This window comes from Poecilia reticulata, chromosome 6 (assembly GCF_904066995.2).
Source record: "Poecilia reticulata chromosome 6, P_reticulata-male-v2, whole genome shotgun sequence".
Taxonomy (NCBI): Eukaryota; Metazoa; Chordata; class Actinopteri; order Cyprinodontiformes; family Poeciliidae; genus Poecilia; species Poecilia reticulata.
Window position 1 is genome coordinate 22,980,031 of NC_088835.1, and position 18,776 is coordinate 22,998,806.

Consider the following 18,776-nt stretch of genomic DNA (forward strand, 5'->3'; position numbering starts at 1 on the left):
TTTTTGGCCATCTCTCAAAAAATTCAGTAAAAATAAAAATTGTACAATTTCACTGACCCTGAATATAACACTAAGTGGGACAGTTAACTGAGTAGGACATAAAATAATGAGCTCATTATTTTGTGTTTAGTGATTCTGACCAGCTTGATTCACACAACATGTTTTTATCATTATTGAGATGTGAAATTGGCTGTAGATTTAACCCACTTGGCCCGACAGATATTTATTTTACAATCACATCCAAATTCAAAACCACTCCACTTTATTTGCAATGATTTAGATTTTTTCATGTGGTTTATTTGTTAAAACAGACCAAAAATACAGTGACTGTCCCAAATAAATTTTGTGTTTAGAATATCTGGCCCATATTTACGGAGGACTGAAACTAACATACTTAGAAATAAAAGCAGAAAAATAAATGCACCAGACCTTCCTGAGTTTACATGTGATAACTTCATATGTACTTATTTCATTTTTTGAAAACTTTTTTTAATTGAATATCAAGTTTAACAGAACTGCGCAATAAAGAAGTCCAATTTAAAAATGTTTTTTATACTTTGTGTTCAGCTGCACATGTTCTATCATTTGAAATAAATACAGATTTAAAAAAAAACAAATGGTCCATTATTTGAATTTTATCAATCAATCAAATTTTATTTGTATAGCACATTTCAGCGGCAAGGCATTTCAAAGTGCTTTACATAATTAAAATAAAAACAGGAATAAACAGTGAGAAAGAGAAACAGATTTTGAAAAAGATTAAAACAAATAAAAATAATAATAAAAAAAGAAAAACATTAAACCCTCAGAGTTTTAGTTAGAACGCAATCTAACAAGGGTACTTGCACCTTAAAACCTTCATTAAAACAAACAGTGAGAATAAGGAAATAAAAAGTAAAGATAAAAACATCAAAGACATCAAAACCGGCACTCTAATCCTAATTTAGCCATAAGCAAGTCTAACCAGGTGGGTTTTAAGTTGATTTTTAAAGGCACTCAGTGTTTCAGCAATTTTATAGTTTTCTGGAAGTTTGTTCCAGATTTGTGGTGCATAGAAGCTGAATGCTGCTTCTCCTCGTTTGGTTCTGGGGATGCAGAGCAGAACCAGAAGATCTGAGGGATCTAGATGGTTGGTACAGCAATAACAGATCTTTAATGTATTGTGGTGCTAAACCGTTCAGTGATTTATAAACTAACAACAGTATTTTAAAGTCTATTCTCTGAGCTACAGGGAGCCAGTGTAGGGACTTTAAAACTGGTGTTATGTGCTCTATCTTCCTGGTTTTAGTCAAAACAGCAACAGCAGCTTCTGGATCAGCTGCAGCTGTTTGATTGATTTATTAGTCAGACCTGTGATGACGCTGTTGCAATAATCAATGCGGCTAAAGATAAACGCATGGATGAGTTTCTCTAGATCGTGCTGAGACATCAGTCCTCTACTCCTGGAGAGGTTCTTCAGGTGATAGAAGGCTGACTTTGTGACTGTCTTAATGTGGCTCTGAAGGTTCAGGTCAGAGGTCATCACTACTCCCAGGTTTCGGGCCTGATCGCTGGTTTTTAGTTGTAATAACTGAAGCTGTGCATTGATTCTAGTTCGCTCCTCTTTAGGTCCAAAGATAATAACTTCAGTTTTGTTTCTGTTTAGCTGGAGAAAGTTTTGGCACATCCACACATTGATCTGTTCTAAGCATCTATTCAGTGATTGGATGGGGTCAAAGGTCACCTGGTGACACCGTGATGTAGAGCTGTGTATCATCCGCATAATTGTGGTAGCTAATCCTATGTCCTGTTATAACCTTAGCCAGTCGGAGCATATACATATTGAAAAGAAGGGGTCCTAGGATTGAACCTTGGGGTACACCACATGTGACCTTTGACCTCTCTGATGAGAAGTTTCCGATTGAAACAAAGAAATCCCTGTTTCTTATGTAAGATTCAAACCAGTGGAGCACTGGACCGGAGAGTCCGACCCAACTCTCCAGTCGATTCAGTAAAATGTTGTGGTCAACAGTGTCAAAAGCTGCACTGAGGTCCAACAGAACCAGCACTGTGGTTATCCCACAGTCTGTATTTATATGGATGTCATTGAACACTTTGACTACGCCAGTCTCCGTGCTGTGGTGAGCACGAAAACCAGACTGGAAGGAGTCAAAGTGATTCGTTATTGTTAGGAAGTTATTTAATTGTTTAAAAACAGCTTTTTCAATAATTTTGCTTATGAATGGGAGGTCAGAGGTCGGCCTGTAATTCTGCAGTAGTGATTTGTCCAGATTGTTCTTTTTTATCAGTGGTTTGATAACTGCTGTTTTCAAAGCCTGGGGGAAACACCTGAAGAGAGCGATGAGTTTACTATTTGGATCAGATCATTAGCAACAACAGGCAAAAGTTTTCACAAATTCATTTTTAAACCTCTCATCAAGCACTTTTCTTATCGTCTCCTAATCATTAACCTTATAGTGTGGAAATAATGAAAAAAATATTGAAACATTGAAAGAAATCAACCTGACATCAGTCTTCACCTGTTCTCCTTTCTGGTTTTATTGAAATTAATATAATTTTTATATCTTCACACTCTGGAACTCCACCTGACTCTCCTATGTCTTCACTGACCTGCTCCTCTCATAATAAAATAGTCTAGTTTATTTAAAAATTAAAAACAGTTAATACATATTTCAATAAACTAAACGAAGACCTCACCAGAGCTTCTTCACTTTTCTTCAACATCATTCTAGCACTGCTGTTCTCCTAAATATCTAAATAATATAATATAATATAATATAATATAAATACATGTTAAGTGGTCAGTATGATCAGGTGTTGCTCACTTTAAATAATAAAAAGGCTAATTTTGTTTGCTGTTTCAGTCTCATTCTAAATCAGTGGTTCTTAACCTGGGTTCGATCGAACCCCAGGGGTTCGGTGAGTAGGTCTCAGGGGTTCAGCGGAGCCTCTGCCGCGGAGGTAAAGACACACTTGTGTAAAGTCGTGATGACGCCCCGCTTTGCCATCACTTGCTGCAGAGGATCACGTTACATTGCTTAGCCAATCAGTGCTGCGGAGGAGCCCTGATTGAAGGATCTCCTCTCAGCATGGATTTGAACTTTTGTGGGACGTGCCCGGAACACCTCACCAGGGAGGTGTCAAGAAGGCATCCTGACCAGATGCCCGAGCCACCTCAACTGGCTCCTCTCGACGTGGAGGAGCAGCAGCTCTACTCTGAGTCCCTCCCGGATGACCGAGCTTCTCACCCTATGTCTAAGGGAGAGGCCAGCCACCCTGCGGAGGAAACCCATTTCGGCCGCTTGTATCCGTGATCTTGTTCTTTAAAGAGAATGCAACGTTGTGTTAATCCATTTGAGGAGCCGGCAGTTTATCTTGAGGAAATAAATGACGATGCAGAAGTTATTTAGTAACTACTTATATTTACTTTAGTAATTTTTCGGGGGAAAAAATATTTTAAGTGTAATTCCACTATACCATATCTTTCACTTCTATGTTATAATAAAGAAGTATGCCTTCTCTTACTGTACTGGGTACTTAACTTCACTGAATGAAGAACAAATACAGTATGTTGCAGTTCTTCCAAATTGCAGTTTTGGTCAAAGTGGGACATCTTGTTTGTACACAAGCTTTGTTCTATTACTTTCTGCTGACCTTGTGCCATTTGGAGGTCAAGTGAACACCACACAATAAACTGGAAGCACTTTACACTGTTTTAACATGCAGGTACAGCACTTGCTGTCAAGTATTAGTGAGATAAGTTTTATACTGAAAAAGAGCTTTCTTTTGTTGAGAATTTATTTCGTAATTATTTAAACATGTGTTGTTTTCTCACTTTAGCCTTTAAAATACCAGAATATGTACAGACGTCTATAATTTTGTCTGATGGCATCATTGTAAAATATTAAACTCAACTTTATGATCAGTTACTCAGTACTTAGCCTTTTTCTGAAATACTTTGACTTGATTAATTTCTTAGATGGCTACTTTTTACTTTGAGTAAAATATTGAAATCTGAAGTAGTGTGACTTTTATACTGAAGTATGATTTTTGGCTACTCTACCCAACTCTGGATATGACCAACCCTGTGCATCACACAAATGCTGCTTATTTTTATAATTCATTTATAATTAGATATTATGCACCCATCCAATCTCCTCCAGCTAATACAAATTAGAAACATAAACCGTATAAAAAGCAACAAAATTAAGGAGGTTGAATTGACAATTGTAACTTTAAAATATTTTATCAACATACATCACCTCAGTTTCTACTTTAGAAACATTTTTACGTTAGAAATGCAGACAAACACTCTTGATCTGTTTTCTATTTATGCTGGATTAAACATAATCTGAAGCCCTTTGTTTCTTGTGTCTAATGAACGTGCTTGGTAAGCTCACATAGGTATGTTTTGGCACACGTTGAGCTCTTGTGAGGAGAAAAGCAGGCGTTTTCTTTTTTTTTTTTTGGCTGAGAGCAAAGTCCTGTTTGTTGATCTCCACTATATAAAGCCAGATCTCATCTCGATCAGCAGCAGCAGCAGCAGCCCCAAACAGAAAGATGCTGAACATCAGTGAGCTCTCTCTGAGGTCCCCTCATTTCAGGGCGTCCGACCGTCTCCTGCAGCCCTTCTGGGACCATCTCCTTCTTCACCACCTGTCTCTCGTCTCGTCTCCCTTTTTGCCCGTCATCCTTGCCTTCTCCAGCTACTTTTGCTTTAGTTTGCCTTTTGCTGTGTTGGACCTCTTGGGGGAAAGGGTCCCTTTGTTCCACAAGTATAAGATCCAGCAAGACAGGAGGCCAACGCTGGGAATGATGGCCAAGAGCTTCATGACATCTCTCTATAACCACATATTTTTTGTTCTACCGGCTGTCATAATCGGCATGTTCATACTGCCAACACCAACCCTGCCGCGAGATGCTCCTACGTTATACCAGTTGTTCTCCGAAGGACTGGCTATACTGCTCCTCTTTGACACCCAGTACTTCATCTGGCACTTTGTGCACCACAAGAACCTGCAGCTGTACCGCTGGGTGCATGCAGTCCACCATGAGTACATGGCTCCATTCTCCTGGTCCACGGAGCAGCTCAGCATTCCAGAACTGATGACCGTGGGCTTCTGGAGCAACCTGGACCCGATTCTTTTGAGGTGTCACCCACTGAGCACATGGTGCATAACAGTTCTGAGCATCTGGATGTCCGTGGAGGACCACATAGGCTACGACCTGCCCTGGACCCTGAACCACCTGGTGCCCTTCGGTCTGCTGGGGGGCGCCCCGGCCCACGACTTGCACCACCAGAAGCCCAGCAGCAACTACGCTCCCTTCTTCAGCCACTGGGACCGGATCTTCGGCACTGCCGTGTCTCTGAAGAAGAAAAACGTTGATTAACACAAAACAATAGTCAACACAATTCTGTAAATAATGCCTCTTTTATAAATATGTTGTCTTGTTAAATCTCTTTATTTTGCTGCTGCACTTCTTGCATTATTAGCATTTTTAAAAATGCATTAAACTTGTACAAATATTTAAATGTGTTTCAGCTTTTGTTCAATAAACATCTATTTATAAAGCAGACGCATGCAATATAATTTATTGAAACCTAATGTGGTGTTTGCACATTATATTTAATATCCAGAGGAGAAACAGTTAAATTTGTCTTGTTTATTGTTTCTGACAATCTTCTTACACAAAGACTCAAATGTTGAAGGAATTTTATTCAGGAAGATTTTGCTCATGAATCCCGTTAATGAAGAGTTTTCTGACATAAATAGTTAAAACTTGAAATTGATGTGGGTCCATATATAATTACATATAGAAAATTGTAAATGCCTTAAAAGAAAATCTTTCACCGTAGAAGCAAATCAGAGAAAAATGTTGAAAGACTGAATTTTTAATGAGTACATTAATTAGAAAGGGATGCAAATATATGCTATTTTAAGAAAGTAAGATTTGAAACTAGGGGCTGCACAGTGGAGCAGTTGGTAGAGCTGTTGCCTTGCAGCAAGAAGGCTCTGGGTTCGATTCCCGGCCCCGGTCTTTCTGCATGGAGTTTGCATGTTCTCCCTGTGCATGCGTGGGTTTTCTCCAGGTACTCCGGTTTCCTCCCACTGTCCAAAAACATGACTGTCAGGTTAATTGGCCTCTCCAAATTGCCCCTAGGTGTGAGTGTGAGTGTGTGTGTGCATGGTTGTGTGTCTCTGTGTTGCCCTGCGACAGACTGGCGACCTGTCCAGGGTGTACCCCGCCTCTCGCCCGGTAAGCTTGCTGGAGATAGGCACCAGCAACCCTCCCGAGCCCACTGAGGGACAAGGGTGTAAGAAAATGGATGGAAGATTTGAAACTCTCCAGTTCAGTAGTTACAGTTATCTGTCGCTCTGCTCCACTTTCGCAAATAAGACAACAGTTTATTTTCTCCTGTAACATTTTACAAGGTCGGATCATAGAAACAGACAAATCTTTGATCATTTTTTTTGTACAATGTTTTTGTATCACTCCAAAACCTCTCTTAAACTCTCCTTCAGCTCAGCCCAGATTGATTACAACCCACTTGATTAAAAAAGAAATTGAAGTCTTGGCAGGAAACAAAGCCAATTTTAATAGCAAGATTCATCGTTTTATTCACCCTTATAAACCATCTTTGGAAACAATTAGTCCAAGTTGTCTCGAGCCATGACATGGATTTCTATGAAAAAGATTTTGCTTTCTTGGTATCAAATACAATGTACACAGATTTATTTTTTGTATTTTACATTGAATTAAGCAGCTTAAGTTACTTATTACAAGGAAAAAAATCCAATCCGACTTACCAACGTAGAAACTGAGGTGATGTATGGCAACCAACGTGTGCCAAAACATAACTACTTGAGTTTAACAAGCACAAGTAGTTATGCTACTTGTGCTTGTTACACAAGAAACAAAGAGCTTCAGATTAGGTGTAATCCATCATAAATAGAAGACAAATCAAGAGTGTTTGTTTTAACCTTTTTATGCATGAATTATGATTCTTTGTATCAGGATTTTTTTCAAAACCTTCATTGATTTTCTTAATACATAAAAAAAAGTAGGATTTTATTTTATTTTTTACTAAAGTTATTTGAAAAATACATGAGTAGTATTGTTCTTTAGGGGGTTACCTGCAGAAGTCGTGAAGGAGGGACCGGGTCAGTTGATACGCTTATTCAAGCATATCAATCCATTTTTTTTTTCAATCCATTTTGGATAGTTGATAATATTTTATGATGCATTAGTGTCCACTTCAGTGATTTGTCTCCATTTACAACATAAAAATCCACAAGAAGCACAAGAAAATGGCTTTTAGATAGCTGTCCACTGTAGTGACCACTATGCATGAAAAGGTTAATCCCATCAAAATCACTGTTTACACATTTTTATATCTGTCTTGAACAGATATTTGTAGAAATGCTAATTGGTGTCGATGATTTATTTTGAAATTGACACATTTATGCATTTAATGCAATGATCTGAAAACAGGACAGCACACTGTATCGATAATTCCTCCATATTATCTTGGAGGAATGCAGCACATTCCTCCCAACAGAACAGCATGAACCCATTCATGTTGGTGAGTTTCCTGAAATGTGCTGTTTGCTTTTGCAGTTTCTCTGAATTAGGGTCAGCTCTATGACTTGGTCAGTTTACAACATTACAGTATCCCTTACTAAGCATTGTTTGGCAGAGTGACTTGGGCGGTCTGAGTAACTGTTTGCTACATAACCCAGTTTTCAGCAATCAGGTAGCAGACAGACGTTCAAAATTCCCTGTTGGCTTCATGTCATCGTCTAGCAAAGAAAATGTGGAGCAGTAAATAAATGAATTAGTCATGGCCGACTTGGCCTCTTCTCTGAATAATGCTGTCCTTGGGATATTGCTGCAAACTATGAACTCATGTCTGTCTGGTGTGTTTCTTGATCTTCATGATGTTGCTGAAGAAGCAAATTCATTAATAGCTAATACAGTAGGGGCAGTATATTTCTTAGACTTGTGTTCATAAAACCTTGCATATTTTTTTCCCCACTTTTTAAATATATCCTGCTTTTTGCTGAACTAACTCATTAATTCATTTTGTAGAAGTGTACAAAATGTGAACACGTTCTAGGGGTGCAAATACTTTTGGGATGCACTGCAAGTAGCAAATCCGAATGTTTATCTGTTATTAGGCACTTCTAAACAAAGAACCTGGAAAAGCTCATCTTCAGAAGAAAGATTTCAAACAGGATTCAACAGATGATCAGAGGTGGGTAGTAACTACTTATATTTATTTTAATTTTTGGGGGAAAAAAATATTTTAAGTGTAATTCCGCTATACCATATCTTTTTATATGTAACTAGATATTATGCACCCACCCAATCTCCTCCAACAAATGCAAATTAGAAACAAACCATCTAAAAAGCACCAAAATTACAGAGGTTGAATTGACAACCCAAACTTTAAAATATTTTATCATTATGCATCACCTGAGTTTCTACGTTAGTAAGTCTGATTGGATTTGTTTCCTTTTATTAAGTAACTTAAGCTGCTTAATTCAATGTAAAATACAACAAAAAAAAAAATCAATCTGCACATTGTATTTTCTACGAAGCAAAATCTTTTTCATAAAAGTCCATGTCATGGCTCAAGACAACTCAGACTAATTGTTTCCAAAAATGGTTCATAAGGGTGAATGAAACAATGAATCTTGCGGTTAAAATCGGCTTTGTTTCCTGCCGAGATTTCAATTTCCATTTTAAACAAGTGAGTTGTCAACTCACTAGTTATAGATCAAAGACTCTCTTATCAGTGGACCCGGATGTTCAGCTTGGCCTTACAGTTGTGATTCCATCACAGATGTAGAATGTTTCTCTGGACGAAGTTTCAAAAGAGATTTAAAAAAAAAACAACACACACATACGGAATAACCAATAGAACGTGATTTATTTTGAGAAGAGATCAAAATAGTTAAAATTGTTGTGGTTTATGAATGACGCCACTTATTCACAACAATAGCAAAAAGGCTCTTTACTTCTTCTCGCTGGCCGCCTTCCTTGAAACCGTTTTGTTGTTGCTGGTGTGTTTTTGTCGATCATTTCTACAGAGAGAAGAGAGCAAATCTATTAGGCACCACCATCCATCCTGGTACTGAACTTTGCCAAAGATGTCAGTTTATGCCATGTGGAGTTGTACCTGCTCATTTTGACTTTATTTCTGCATCCCAGCCCTCCCTCCCAGTGGCTGGTGCGCGTGCCTCTCGTCATCATGCTCCCACAGCTGACGCAAGGCTTTCCGTTACCGTACGGCTGCAACGTCAAACAGCAGAAACTCCCATTAAAAAACCCTAGCAAACCTTCAAAGCAAAAAGCTAGGATTATTCTTGTTGTTGTCGTTTCATCTTTAAATCTGCCAGTTTAACAAGAGAAATATTTTTAAGAGCTAACTGAATGAAAATGTATCCTCCACCTGCTCTTTGGCGCAAAATCCACAGATCATCCTGGTGGCGAGTTCCATGGGATGGTCCTGATTCTCGTCATGGCACACATCACAGGCATAAGTCCGACCACAGCAGGGAAACCTGGCAATATGAGGGGGAGATTGTTTCCCAGGGCTGCGACATTGATAGCAACGTTAAATAAGGGTCACTATAGGGACGATACCTGAGCCAGCGATGGCTCTGCTTGAAATGTTTACACGTTCCTTTATCCGGCAGCGGCTTCCCCTTCTGGACTGCTGGATCTCTTATTGTTTTGTAGCTGACGGCACTCAGACCTGCGGGGAGGAATAATTGGGTGCAGCGGAAGTTAACGGCGATCTGGAAACGTACTAATGCTAATACTTTAGGTTTTTCCGCACGCTGAGCGGCTTTTTGAACAACATTATGCAAGTTTGGTTGGAAATCCAACTGGGGCAGCCTTCTTGTTGTAAGATTATAAGCCTTCTGCTGATCCATGTGAAAGCAAATTGGGCTCTGACCTGTTTTGCTGGAGGAGCGAGGCTGAATGTACTGGAACCTCGTGCTCTCAGCCAGGATGCTGAGTTTGCTGTGGCAGTTCTCACAGTTGAACTCCTTTGTTTGTCCATAGAAAACGCTCTAATAAAAAAAACAAAAGAGAGAGAAGATAAGTTAAGTGATATGATATGTACTCCGCCCATCTTTGATGGCCTTTTCTGATGTTGACCACCTCCACCGGGATCTCCTGAGAGCAGCTGAGGCATCCCACAGTCAGGTCGCAGTCCTGAAGTACAAGGTCAGAGGCGGTGGCGTTTTGAAGGTCCAGGTATCCCAGGACGTCGCTGTAATGGTGGATCATGCAGGGCCTGAATGCAGCATTTATGTCCGCATTACACTTTTCACACTGAGCCGAGCAGGCTGTCCTTCCAGTAAGAGTCAGATCGGCAGTCACCTTGCACCTGAAGCCAGCAAAAAGCAGCGACTGGTCGGGTTTGACTCTCAGAATCGGATCAAAAGGAAAGAAATCATTTTTGTGTTTTCGAATAAATTACCTGTTACACTGCAGACAAACGGTAATCCGTTGGGCAGTAACGGTGGCAGTGTTTTCCCCCAGCCTGAGACCCAGCAGCTTGACCTCGGTGCCTCTGCGGGGATCGCTGATTCTGATGTTCTCCACCAGATGGCTCGCATCTTCCTCCAGCAGCTGACCTTTATCACTCTGTATGGGCTTCTGGTGCTCTTCTTCCTCAGAGTCCAGATCTTCTGTCTTTTCAGTCGAGTTACAGGCGTCCTCGTCACCGACGACACCAGAAGCAGGGTCAGAGGTTTCAGTCACTGAAATCTGGAGTTCCTGGTACGTTATAAACTGCAGGCCGGCTTTTTCTAAATCGATGTCTTTCTTAAGCTAGAACAAAGGCAAAACAACAAGGATTGATGAATTGTATTTTCATCAAGTTCTGCAGTAAACTCTTCAAGGAGAATTACAAAGGAAGGAAAGCAGAGCTGACCCTCCATCACTGCATTCAGATTTCCTCCAAATACAACCTTTTCAACATTTTTTTTGTTAATCTACAAAAATGCTGCAGGCAATCTGTGGATGTCTCTGACAGTTCTGCAAATCTAGAGACTGAAAATATTTTCCAATCTCTTTTGCAAGTCGCCTATGCGCAGTTAGACTGGACCATTCAACCCTGAATATTCTTTTATCTAAATAATTCAAGGTTCAATTCACGGGACCAATTTCTAGTATTTTTAAAAACTATTTTATGATTCCCACATTTATAATGACCAACTTTCAGCTATTTCTGTAGAGGTCAGGCTTGAAATAAAAGCACTTTAAAAAAAAAACCCACAAACTATTAGCTCAATTAAAAAAAGGAAATAAAACAAACTGATGAATTTTTCTTCTTTCCATGTTTAATTATTCTTTTTCATATGTATCCAGACGTCATAAATAATTATTTTCATCCGTTGTTACTGCCTCACCTGTCTGGCTCCTTCGGTGAACAGCCTCTCCAAACTCCGATCCAGCCACCGAACAAAAGGACGAAACAGCAGCTCCACCTTTCCCAGCAGCTGATTGGTAGCATGCTTAGCCTGAAGCCACTCCAAAGACGCTTCCTGCACATGCCTGCACAGCCAAACATGTACAGAAATACCTGTAATATTACAGGCAACACTTAACTGTACATGTAAAAAAAAATCATCTACTTTGCCATGACTGAAGGCAAGTTCTGGTCCAGTGGGATCTCTAATGTGAAAATCTGTGGAAACATAGAGATCAAGAGGTGTTTATTGCATGTCAGGCAGTTAACATGATATTGTGTCATGTTTTCTTAGTAGTAAAACTGTGTTCTTTACCTCAAGGGGGTAGTTGTCTGGGAAGCTAACCATGATGTCAACTTCTTTGAGATCAAAAGGCTGTAATAACGCAAAATGATCAGATCACTCGTTTCAACAGGCTGGATATGGCTCCAGTACCACAACCAATGTTTGTTCATTCACAATAATAAAATGTACCTGGATAAACTATAAAAAAATAATGTTTTTAATGAACAACAAGAGTGTTACCCAGTCTGGATCCGTGGCCTCTACAGAAGCCCTGTAATATGTCAGTTTGCCGTCACTTCTCTCCTGAATGATCAGTTGATCTTTGGGGAAACGCTTCTTCAGCTGCCTGATCTCTGTGTCTCGCAGCTGCTTGGCCGTGTCCTCGGTCATTTCGCACAGCTTCACCTCCTGCAGGCCACCGGGATGGGGCTCCGGAGGATGGCGGGGTGTGGATTTACTCTGAACAGCAGCAGCAGACGGGTCGTCCAATGGAGGCAACTGTGGCGGGTGCCAGAAGCGACATCTGTCCTCCATGGTGCAATGTCCAGAGAGAAAGTAGCGACAAGGGCGGCGGGCAGAGCCTGGGGCAAACTTTGGGTTGTGGGCAAGTGCCGAATTGTCTCCCTCAAATTGACCACCGTCCTGAGAATTTGACGGAGTAAAATCAGGCTGGCTGGGTGACTCAAAAGTTTTCTTTTCATGATCTTTTCCATCTTCTCTTACATGCAGAAATCTACACCTCTTGCCAAAATGACAGTGCCGTCCTTGGGAGAAGAAGCGGCACAGTTGCTGTGTTTGTGGGAATGACTCAGCTTTTTCCTCTTCAGTTTTCACTTCTCCCTCATTCTCCATTGTTAAAACCTGAGGGAAAGTACACAGTTTCTGTTTCACACATAATTGACACGTAGTAGTGAAGCAACAGCAAGAATTAGACATTTTAACCCAAAGCAATGCTCTCACAGAAAACATTGTCAACACTCCTTTTATTAAATTAAATATATATTTTTAAAAAATATATCAAATATTTTTTCCACTAAAACAATGATGAAAATTCTTAGATTAAAAACATGCTTTTTAAAATAGAAATATGCAAATGAATAACAGTTTAAAACCGAAGAAAAATAAAGAATAAGTAAAATATCAAAACAGTTAATTTATTTTTCCTTTTTTCCCCCTATATATTTGTGGGATATTTAGTGTGCAAGATTTTTATTTCACATGGTTGCGATATTGAGCAATTAAAGATACGTTTCTTCGTGATTTTAAATCTAGAAGATAAAATGATTGCCAGATCATCTGATTTTAGCATTAGCATAAACTAAAATAACTTCCGTTCACTCACGGTTGTTGGACAAGTGTTTCAGTGAGTTAATTCACGAAAACGTTGTTTTTTGTGGGAATGTAGCCTTACCTCAGATCCACTTAGATGCAGTGAAATACTTTTTCGCAGTAAGATCAACTGCGCAGTATTTTAGAGCTTCAGGATAAAGGTGGACTTAAGCAACTGTCAGCTGACCACACAGTTAACGTTACTTAAATACGCCCTTTCTTCTTCTTTAGCGATTGGCTGGCACTCCCCTTGTAGAAGTATATTCTGTTGTTCCTGTCGCTTCCGTGACTTTTCACCTGCAGTTCAATAGATTAAACACCTTTCACCAAGTGTAAATGATTACCTTCTTCTGTGGGTGCCAAGAAGAATCGTCTTTACTTGTGTTGTAACCTGAGACTCTATCGCCACCTAGTGTCCCGGAAGATGAGAACGTGACATTTTCTAAGTTGTCAGATCCTCAATCCACATGTGTTGTTGTCTCACGTAAATTTATTTTTTTTGCACTTAAGATTTTACAAAGGAAGTAGTTGAATTTTATCCTCATGCAGTTTTTTTTCATGGCGAACCCTCATAAACATTTGGATTCTAAAACTTATTTTTTGTCTTTGAAAAAGTAACGTTTTATTTATTGATGAACCCACTAAGGACTCTGATGTCTTCCTACTCTAATTAAAACAGCTGCATTTAATAGCTGCTTTTTCAGTTTATATCATTACCATATTAGTCATTTAAATTTTAGTTTGTTGAGCAAAATACTGCAGAGCATCATCTCACTACCTAATCCTACACTTCAGCATCCCCTTTAAAGATTTGTTTTAATTATTATACTTTTGGCCGATACCTGATACTTCCCCATATGTGCGCAATAGTGTCCATGACGTGGACACCGAATAGAGCTGTGGAGTGTTTTTTCTTATTTCCTTTTTTTAATGTTGTGCTAGACTCGTTTGAAAGCCAACTGGGGCAGCTTTGTTGAGGCCATTGCTGATTCACCTGGAAACATGGAGAACTGGACTCTGACCTATTTTGTTTGAAGCATGAGTTGGAATATCCTCAGTTCTTGGAATCCAATAGGTGCTGAGCTTGCAGTGGCAGCGCTTGCAGCTAAACTCATTTTTGTTTGTCTGCAGGTCAGGTCACAGGGTCTGAAAGCAACATTTCTGGCTCCGTTGCAGAGTGTTACTATCTGCCAAAAAAGTAAAAAATGTTTAATTAAAAAAAAAATTAGCATATATAATTTATATCAAGTTAGTTTGTTTCATTTAACATTATCTAAAATACTATTCAACATTCTCTCTAAGCATTCTAATACTATAGATAGTGACAGTTTTACTCAGGTGAATGACAAGTCTGTATAACACTTTGGCGCCACATAGTGGTAAAATAATATATAGGGGTGTACATGATCAATATGAAGACGCATTTCTATATTCAGTAGTTTATTAAGAAAGCCTAACAAATGGACAGATGTACTATAATATGATAAAAGCTCATTAAATCTAATATATTAAAACATAAATTGCTAAACAAAGCAGTGGTGATGCACACTACAATTAAACATGATCCATCCATCCATGCATTTTCTTACACCCTTGTCCCTCAGTGGGGTCGGGAGGGTTGCTGGTGCCTATCTCCAGCTAACGTTCCGGGCGAGAGGTGGGGTACACCCTGGACAGGTCGGCAGTCTGTCGCAGGGCAACACAGAGACACACAACCATGCACACACACACTCACACCTAGGGACAATTTGGAGAGGCCAATTAACCTGACAGTCATGTTTTTGGACTGTGGTAGGAAACCAGAGTACCAGCAGAAAACCCACGCATGCACAGGGAGAACATGCAAACTCCATGCAGAAAGACCGGGCCGGGAATTGAACCCAGAACCTTCTTGCTGCAAGGCAACAGCTCTACCAACTGCACCACTGTGCAGCCGTGATTAAACATGATGGTACTGTTAATCATTATGAGCTGTATTTTCTTTTCTTTTTTTTCCCTCTTAGCCTGGTATAATGAGTAGGGCTTTGAACTATAAAAAATAAGAGAAATCACAGCCCTTCTTGTTCTGATAAGCTTCAGTAAACATAATCACGGTCTGAACAGGCACTAACACTAATCCTTTAAGTTCTTGCATCACTGAGCAGCTTTTTAACCAATATTACGTAAGTTTGGTTGGAAATCCAACTGGGGCTATTACCTTGTTTTACGGTCTTAAACCTCTGCTGAGCTGTCTGAAAACAGGTATAAGTGGGTTCTGACCTGCTCTGTTAAAGGATTATTTCATCAATGCATCAAGTTTAAATGAATGGAAATAAAACCCATAATGAAATAAAAAATTATTTATTGACACTTTTGGTTATGTGACTATCCAGATGACTAAATTAGATTTTGAAATAAAGTTTCTGTAGCAAGAACAACTTGCCTTTTTAAATAACAATAAACACAATAATTGAAGCTTATATTCTTAAAAAAAATCTTTAAAAGCAAACATATTCATAGATAAATTGAACAGCCTGGCTGAAGATTTGCAAAAACAAACAAACAAAAAAAAAAATACTTGCTACAAATTTTACTGGCAATATTCCAATTTTTTTTGAGCACTTTATTTATCACCTCTCAGGGGGGAAGCTAATGTCCATCTCCAGCAGTCATTAAGTGAAACAGGACACACCATTATTTCTGACAAGGTTACCTTGTTGTTTTCAAGGGAAAGCACTCAGGTTGCACAAGGTTGGAGGGATATAATCTTTAGATCATTTCCACAGTATTGCAAAGACTAATTTTATGTCAGGTGAACCATTTCTGGGCTGGTTTGGTCATATGCTCTGTTCATTATCCAGATGAAAGATAAAATGATAATTTTATTTCAAAATTTCCTAGCATTTTAAAGAGTCCAGTGGCATTTTATAGACTTCAGAGTTTATCCTTTGGCAAAAAATAATAGTGCTAACTGTCTAGAGACCAGTTTAGTCAGTAATTACTAATATTACTAATCAAAATGCACAGTGCTTTTCCTTTAACTATATGGCAATAAAAAAAATCCAAGATTTTTTTCAGAAATGTAAAAGGACTAATTTAGACTAATTTTAACTAATATCTTTGTTATTAAAAAAAAAAAAAAAATCAAATTTCTAAGTAACAAAGTTGCAAAATCTTACCCTGTAAACACACCTGTGGTAAGACAAAAACGTAAACCAGCCTCACAAAATGTGCACATATGAGGACATCCTACAGACAGGCAATGGAGTCATTAACTCCCGGTAACAGGAACACCAAACAATCTAAACAAAAGCAAAACAAAAAGCTTTAAAAGTCTGGAAATGTTAAATTGGGACGTTTAACCGGTGAGTTCCTGGTCACTGGCTGCCCGAGCTCCTAAACAATCACTGTGCGCAGATTCAGGTTCCTCGGGGTCCCTCTGTGAGAGCAGGGCTGGAACTTCAGATAAAGCTCTAGAGTTCTTGGCTTCAGGATGAAGAGACTTTCCCTCCATCTTGCTGTTCAGTCGAACCAAGTCTTTCAGCAGGGTGCTTAAAACTTGTGAAACCTCCTCAAGGGTATGATAGTCCTCAATAGAGTTCAAGCTGTCCAGGAGTTGTTTGGTGAGTTTGACGCATTTCCTTCTCAGATCTGACTTCCTTGCTCGTTTGCATGAGATCATGCCAGATCGTGAGGTCGCATCTCCTTCTTTAAGGACAAGAAAGGGAACCACAGTTTATTCATTTATTTATTTCTAGATAAAACTTTAATCTCAAAAACATTTGTGCAAAATATATATATTTTTTAAATACTTTCTTACCATGTCTCCCATTTGCATGTCCCGCATGCTCGTTCGAATGTAGGACAGCATAGCGTGTTTCCCAAATGACCGGGTCTCTCTCCAGGGCCAATCTCAGCATTTTTGAAGCTGCCTTCTTACTCCTTTCTGCACTGTCCACCACCTAACATGAGAAAATTAAGACAAGGAGGAAGGCAAAGAAGAATTCAGATAAAATTTACTTTTTGTACATTTTGAATCCTGTAAACTAGAGAGGGCAATGGGTTATCTGGTTTAACTGCCAGATTGTACAACGAAAACCAAAAAAATAAATAAACCAGAACTTATCTTTTATTAGACTACACCAACCTTGAACTTAGGGAATGTTGCAATCTTGCTGATTGATATGGCTGCAGGACATCCCACCTTTTTTGTAGATGGCCGACGGGTTTTCTGGCAGCCAAAGCTGTGATCTTCTAGCTGTGTAATGTGAAGAAATTCTGAACTTAATTTAAAAGCTATCAACAAGTCAGTTGATGATAGAATAATCATCAATTGACTTGTTGGTGTATATATATATATATATATATATATATATATATATATATATATATATATATATATTATATTCTTCTGGATTGAAGTGTATCGCACCATAACTTTAAAACCCACAATAGTTCTGTCACTACCTGCATCGTTCTAGATATTGTTTCTTCTGATGTGTTCCTCTGATATGTCTCTTGTTTCAATGCATCAATGTCTTTGTGTGCTGGTGTAAACTTACCATCTTTCTAGCTTTTTCTTCAAAATACTTCCTCTTCTGGGCCACAGCAAGATCTTTGCCTTGATGGCAGACGAGCCTTTTGGAGCCCACAAACATGAAAGGGATTCCGGTGAATTCAATCGAAGGCATCCCAGAACCGCCGGCCCACTGCCAGTGGACCCGGTTCACAGGTAAAGGCTGCCAATCTGTGGATCAGCAATCACAATCATAACGTTTAGGATGGGCAGCTGACGGGCTTGAGTCTTGCGCCTTTTGTGATGTCATCAACCATTCAGATACACACAGCACAATAATTTTTTTTCTGTTCAGTGTGCTTTTTAAAAAACTTTTTCAAAGTGGAAATCTACACTTTTCTACCCAGCTATGTTTTTATCCTCAATGTACCTTGGTTAGTTAAAATAAGCAAACCAACAAACATTGTCTCTTTAAACATGGCAACTCAAGTATTTTGGCAAAAAAAAAAAAAAAAAAAAAAAAAAAAACACTTAGACCTAACGGAAATAATGTTATTCTTAGTAACATTATTCATTTGTCTTTAAAGAATCTTGCAGGAAGAATACCTTCCTATACCTTTGTCACTGTAATGTCGGTCCACAGAAAAAGTGACAAACTTAGTCAGAGACTCCTTCTCCAGTCTTTTGACCAAAGCGTCCACATCTGCAGAGCGTTCAAGTTGGCTCACCATATTTCATATCTGAGTATTAAACCCGCACAGAAATACATGCAGCGAAATAAAAACACGACAGATCGCCTCAAAACGTCCGTGAATTACACGAGAACCAATAACTGCGTCCCATCCGTCCCGCTGATCCAATATGACTCCCACCTCGTAATGGAAAAATGGATCCGTGCTGGAACCAAAACAAAGCCGTGGCGTGTTGGGAAAGAATTTGGTCCGGATGTGTCTGTGATAGGATGAATTAACAGTTTGTCGCCCTCTGCAGCAGGGAGGTTCCAGGTTTATTTGTCAGTTTTTAAATAAGTTTTCTATAGCATGCTATATTCTGCAAAAAAGAATTGAACCAAATATAGTTCAACTGTAATTCAGTTTTCCTGACCAGTAAAAAAAAAAAAAAGGGGGAAAACAGAACACTTCACTTTAGTTTATAAACCTGTTATTTGTAAAAAG

General features: G+C 39.0%; 3 protein-coding genes across 7 annotated transcripts; 1 reads left to right on the plus strand and 2 right to left on the minus strand.

Annotated features, from left to right (window-relative positions):
• The first annotated feature begins 3,896 nt into the window (after positions 1 to 3,896).
• LOC103466611 (cholesterol 25-hydroxylase-like protein 1, member 1) lies at positions 3,897 to 5,575 on the plus strand. The gene has a single exon (XM_008412314.3). It carries the CDS (start codon positions 4,561 to 4,563, stop codon positions 5,389 to 5,391), a length of 831 nt encoding a protein of 276 aa, XP_008410536.2. The 5' UTR covers positions 3,897 to 4,560; the 3' UTR covers positions 5,392 to 5,575.
• A 3,341-nt stretch (positions 5,576 to 8,916) lies between these two features.
• On the minus strand, positions 8,917 to 13,549 carry LOC103466610 (uncharacterized). Of its 3 annotated transcripts, XM_081608205.1 has the most exons (13): positions 13,189 to 13,509; positions 12,501 to 12,638; positions 12,018 to 12,419; positions 11,808 to 11,867; positions 11,658 to 11,710; positions 11,433 to 11,577; positions 10,499 to 10,851; positions 10,177 to 10,405; positions 9,968 to 10,085; positions 9,652 to 9,763; positions 9,458 to 9,569; positions 9,185 to 9,297; positions 8,917 to 9,089 (listed from the first exon to the last, which is right to left on the minus strand). In XM_081608205.1, the coding sequence occupies exons 2-13, from the start codon at positions 12,627 to 12,629 to the stop codon at positions 9,020 to 9,022; spliced, it is 1,896 nt and encodes a 631-aa protein (XP_081464331.1). In that variant the 5' UTR covers positions 12,630 to 12,638; positions 13,189 to 13,509; the 3' UTR covers positions 8,917 to 9,019. The 3 variants fall into 3 exon arrangements, with proteins under 3 accessions (XP_081464331.1, XP_081464330.1, XP_008410534.2); XM_081608204.1 differs by having other exon boundaries at positions 12,018 to 12,638; positions 13,451 to 13,549; XM_008412312.3 differs by having other exon boundaries at positions 12,018 to 12,638; positions 13,189 to 13,508.
• Positions 13,550 to 15,430: 1,881 nt separating this feature from the next.
• On the minus strand, positions 15,431 to 18,699 carry LOC103466609 (uncharacterized). Of its 3 annotated transcripts, none has more exons than XM_008412310.3 (5): positions 18,218 to 18,699; positions 17,648 to 17,832; positions 17,233 to 17,343; positions 16,906 to 17,047; positions 15,431 to 16,793 (listed from the first exon to the last, which is right to left on the minus strand). In XM_008412310.3, exons 1-5 carry the CDS (start codon positions 18,330 to 18,332, stop codon positions 16,444 to 16,446), a joined length of 903 nt encoding a protein of 300 aa, XP_008410532.1. In that variant the 5' UTR covers positions 18,333 to 18,699; the 3' UTR covers positions 15,431 to 16,443. The 3 variants fall into 3 exon arrangements, with proteins under 3 accessions (XP_008410532.1, XP_081464332.1, XP_008410533.1); XM_081608206.1 differs by having other exon boundaries at positions 18,474 to 18,697; XM_008412311.3 differs by having other exon boundaries at positions 18,208 to 18,697.
• Between the last annotated feature and the right edge of the window lie 77 nt (positions 18,700 to 18,776).